This window comes from Citrus clementina, unplaced genomic scaffold (genome assembly GCF_000493195.1).
Source record: "Citrus clementina cultivar Clemenules unplaced genomic scaffold, Citrus_clementina_v1.0 scaffold_2, whole genome shotgun sequence".
Lineage (NCBI taxonomy): Eukaryota > Viridiplantae > Streptophyta > Magnoliopsida > Sapindales > Rutaceae > Citrus > Citrus x clementina.
The window spans coordinates 5917568-5922156 of NW_006262688.1; the positions used below are offsets into that span (position 1 = coordinate 5917568).

The following is a 4589-nucleotide window of genomic DNA, read 5'->3' on the forward strand; positions in this document are numbered from 1 at the left end:
TGGTGTACTTAGTAATATATTTGGGTACATTTAGTTCAGCGCTGGCCACAAACTTGGTGTCGGCCTAAATTTGAAAAATTCGTAGAAAAAAAAACCTCAAGAATACCGCCAAAATAAAAAATTCACACAGATTACGATCCGCGTCAATCTTTAATAAAAGATTCTCAGCCGTAGATTTGACATAAATCTACGGTCCAAAACTCATCGTATCAAGAACTCTGGAAAACTGAAAGGAACAAGCGCAAATTTTTTCAAGTTTCCCTCCTCTTTACATTTTTCCCTTATAAATTACCATCAACTCGTCTCTTACCCACATCTCAATCGCCTCAAATTTTCCTGAGAAACAAACACGCTTTCCACTCATCCAATTTCAGAAAATGGCTCGTACCAAGCAGACGGCAAGGAAGTCCACGGGAGGGAAGGCGCCACGTAAGCAGCTGGCGACAAAGGCGGCTCGGAAGTCGGCGCCAGCGACGGGAGGAGTGAAGAAGCCTCACCGTTTTAGGCCAGGAACCGTGGCTTTAAGAGAAATTAGGAAGTACCAGAAGAGCACTGAGCTTTTGATAAGGAAGCTTCCGTTCCAGAGGCTCGTGAGAGAAATCGCTCAGGATTTTAAGACCGATCTGAGGTTCCAGAGCAGCGCCGTTGCGGCTCTTCAAGAAGCTGCTGAGGCTTATCTTGTGGGTCTCTTTGAAGATACCAATCTCTGCGCCATTCATGCTAAGAGGGTCACTATCATGCCCAAAGATATTCAGCTTGCTAGGAGGATCAGAGGAGAGAGAGCTTAGTCGATTAATTGATTTGTATCTAGATCTGATTTGGCTTTTAGCGTTTCAGTTTCTAAGAAATGGGTATGCAAGATTGTTTTGGAATGTAATGGAAAGTTTGAATCTATTGTTACATTTGTTGGGTTTTTGTTTTTGCATTCCATGTGTTTGTTAAAAGTCTTATCTTTCAGTATAAATGAAGCAAAAAAAATAGCGGATTCAAGTTTATTTGCAGTAATGATATCGTTGTGTTTGAACGATTCTCATATTCGGATGATGTTTCAATTCTCGCATAATGAAAATATTGAAATTTTGTTGCTGACTTTGTTGGATCTGTGTTTTGCGTTCCAGATGTTGGTTAAAAGTTCCGACAACTGCTCCTTGCTAGCCGCCGGCCATGCGTTTAACAAAATCGATAATACCTATAGCCCACTTTTGAGCATCTCAAACAAAATGAAACATCCCAAGAATGGCCATGCTAGTGTATTTTTCTAGTGGACCCACTTCATCGCTCCCTTTTCCACAATCCACAAACAAATGATGAAGAAAGATCATGATGAAGAGCGGACCGTGTAACTTCTGTAACACGTAAATATCAGAGCAATCCTTCCCCTGCTTTTTTCATTTCCAATTCTAGAGCAGAACTTAAGCTCTCTGCCTGTCTTTTGGATTTCTCATTAGGATGACTGGATATTATATTCTCTATCTGCTTATTATCTTCCTCTAATTGCTTCTTATGTTCCTCTAGTTTTGCTGTTTGCTCATCAATCTCTCGAATATGTTGAGCTTTCTTCACATAAAGCTGGTAAAGGTCGCTGTCCTTGTCTCGTTCGTGAACAATTGTGTAATGATATTGCACGATACACTTCAAATGATTAAAGGCAAAATCAGTTCTAATCCCTCCGTGCTGCACAATTCTGAGTTGGTACCACCAATTGAATATTAACTCACTCGATATCTCCATAATCACAGTCATGTACATGCTCTGCACAACCTCACATAATCTGATAACGAAATCATTCTTCAGACCTGAGCTCAAACTCAAAGCATAATCGGCAAGATCCCCATATTTTGAAAGCAACTTTTCAAGAATTGGAGCCAACTTCTTCGAGATCTTATAGCCGCCAACATTGACAACCTTCTGCTCATCAACACCATCGTAATCCCACCCCAACGATGATATGCTGTTATAACTGCGGTGGAGCGTCACCATTAACTGTGACAAAGTCTCATCCGAATAATAATTAGGAGCCTTTTCTGAAAAGTCGCTCGTGTTAATTACACTGCTACTCAAAGATAATGTCCCACTAACTTGTTCCATCTCCTTATCAATGTCCATACAGATGTCCTCTATTTTCTTTTTCTCCTCTTCCGTTAGAGATGCAAATAAATCTTTTATGGTCAAGCCCGCTTCTTTACTCACAACTCTTTAACGGAACATCTCCACGGTTTTCCTTCAAGCAAACTAATACCTGTATATAATTACAAAAGTAACAACAATTAAGGTAAATCATCATCATCGGTTAATTAGCTGTATATCAATATGATGCATGCTCACGATATATATAATTCAATTATGAGTCAGCTTCCACTTCCAGTAGAGGAATACTAGACATTTCCGGGACCCGTTTCTAATGTTGTAAACTACTTTTTTTCACTCATTTACAATGTGTTAAAAGGCTGTTTATAATATTGTAAACAAGTACTGCGCTTTATAAAGTCAGGGATTCTCAGATTGGAAAACTTTCCATCAAATTATATATAGACATGAAAATTCTCTCCCGCAGACATCCTCATAAAATTTCATGCAGATTCAGACTTTTACGGTGTAGCAAAAGGATTTGGGCCATCGTAAAATGATTAAGGATGGCGTAAAACACTAATTCCACACAAAATTTCATGCTCGCGTTTGCGGGAGAGAACACTTCATATATATATGCACGAATATAATTGGCCTACGTACCAAAGATCTCACGCAGCTAAATTCTGCAACAAAGTCACATTCTGCACAATAATAAGCACATTCTCATCGGTCTCTTTGCTCCTCACAAATATCACAAACCTCATCCTCATAATCATCGTTTGCCAACTTATCCGCTAAGATAAGGGAATGATGGTGACTCTCGTGTTTTATAGTTTCTGGTAGGGGGATGCACCAGAGATGGATGTTGAAATCGCATTTCACACAACGCAGATAGTAGGCGTTGGGAGAGGTAAAATTGCAGCTGCCTTGGCACATCTGATTGCTATATAACTTGTCAAAGATGGTAAGCTTGTGCTCATGACCTCTGAATATCAATAAAGGCCGGGGTGAAACGCAGTCGAGATCCAGATAAAAATTGCAAGTGCTGCAGTTATAAGTAAAGCCATTGAAGTATTTACAACAAGCTTTGCATTGTCGGCTTGCTGCAGTATAAACCAGAGTGAGAACATTTTTGTGGAAGCGATGCTGGATCCGTCTCGGCAACTCAGAACAAGATTTGTGAAGATAGCATGATTTGCAGGAATTACAAATGTATGCTGCTGGCCCCGCTTGGATAAGTTTGTTGCATGCATAGCAAACTTTATCATCATTAGTCTCCTCCTCTTCATTGTCACATAGAACCAACGGATGCGGGTGGCTGAAATGTTTGATCAGTTCTGTGTCACATTCCTCATGAAAATTGAGATCACATTCCACACAACGGAGAAAGGGAGCGGCAACCTGATGATCAATATCAAACCCGCATGCATTGCATGCCCATCCTCTGCCCTGGGAAGATATATCCATATCTACATGATCTATTCGAATAACAAGATGCTGCGTATGACCAATGTACTTTATGTTTGGTGCCAGAGTGGCGCATTCAATATGCAAGGAAAATGCACAATAAGCAGAACACTGGTACCTGAACCCGCGACATAAGGAACCACAGGCTTGACAATAAGGAATATTCTCGGAATCAAATCTTTTCGTTTCGAGAACCAAAAAATGGGATGGGTGAAAATGATGCCTAACTTGGTGCGGCAATTCAAAACATGACTTATGGGCATAGAACTCACATGGGGTGCAGCCATAGCCATAGGTAGGACCGCGAATGATAACATCGCATAGCTTGCACGGCCCATAATCTTCCTTCATCATGATGAGGGTCAAAGGATGCTCGTGACAGATATGTTTGATGTGTTCTTGATTACCTTCTTGGCACTGCATGAGCATTGCAGCCGATCCATAACCAATCTCGAAACTGCACTCTTCACAACAGAACTCATAGATCTGTTTTTCTTTCTTCTGATCACTTGGCTTAATCATCATATCGTAAAGACTGGATTTTTCTGCAAGGTGGAGGGAGGCGTGTGGATGAAAGCTAATTTGGATCTCATGCGGTAGTTCGGCGCATGATTGGTGGAAAACAGGTGTTTCTGGCCAGCATTGTTCGCATATATAATAACAACCCCAGGCCGAGGCCGACGAGGAGTATAAGTTATTGCCACAAGCAGAGCAGCCTGAAGGACAGAACTTACAGTTGTGACAACTGAAGTATTCATCCGGGAAAGAGTCGCCACACCAATAGCAATGAAAATTTTCACCTTCCTTCACATTCTCGCACGGTGTTAACGGATGCTCGTGCAGTATAAAGTTTTTAAACCCCTTTTTACCCCTCCCGCCAGTAGGAAGTATAACTGGAATTCAGATACATAATGTGTCAATGTAATGGAAAGCATATACTATGATATTTTCTTTCTCATATTACTCATTGAATTTATCAATATCACAATATATAAAATCTATGAGAAACAATTCTATGATATTTTCTTTCTCATATAAAAATTTCATTAATA

The 4589-nt window shown here is 40.4% G+C and overlaps 2 protein-coding genes across 2 annotated transcripts; one reads left to right on the forward strand and one right to left on the reverse strand.

Moving 5' to 3' along the window:
* The first annotated feature begins 254 nt into the window (after nt 1-254).
* Nucleotides 255-1008, forward strand: LOC18053365 (histone H3.2). Its single transcript, XM_006445944.2, has one exon. It carries the CDS (start codon nt 378-380, stop codon nt 786-788), a length of 411 nt encoding a protein of 136 aa, XP_006446007.1. The 5' UTR covers nt 255-377; the 3' UTR covers nt 789-1008.
* A 1785-nt stretch (nt 1009-2793) lies between these two features.
* Nucleotides 2794-4062, reverse strand: LOC18053366. The gene has a single exon (XM_006445945.2). The coding sequence runs from the start codon at nt 4060-4062 to the stop codon at nt 2794-2796; it is 1269 nt and encodes a 422-aa protein (XP_006446008.2).
* Nucleotides 4063-4589: the final 527 nt, after the last annotated feature.

What these genes read in the sequence shown, in the direction of transcription:
- LOC18053366 (XM_006445945.2), bottom strand. Translation starts at nt 4,062, where the DNA reads ATGATGATTAAGCCAAGTGATCAGAAGAAAGAAAAACAGATCTATGAG.
- LOC18053365 (XM_006445944.2), top strand. Translation starts at nt 378, where the DNA reads ATGGCTCGTACCAAGCAGACGGCAAGGAAGTCCACGGGAGGGAAGGCG.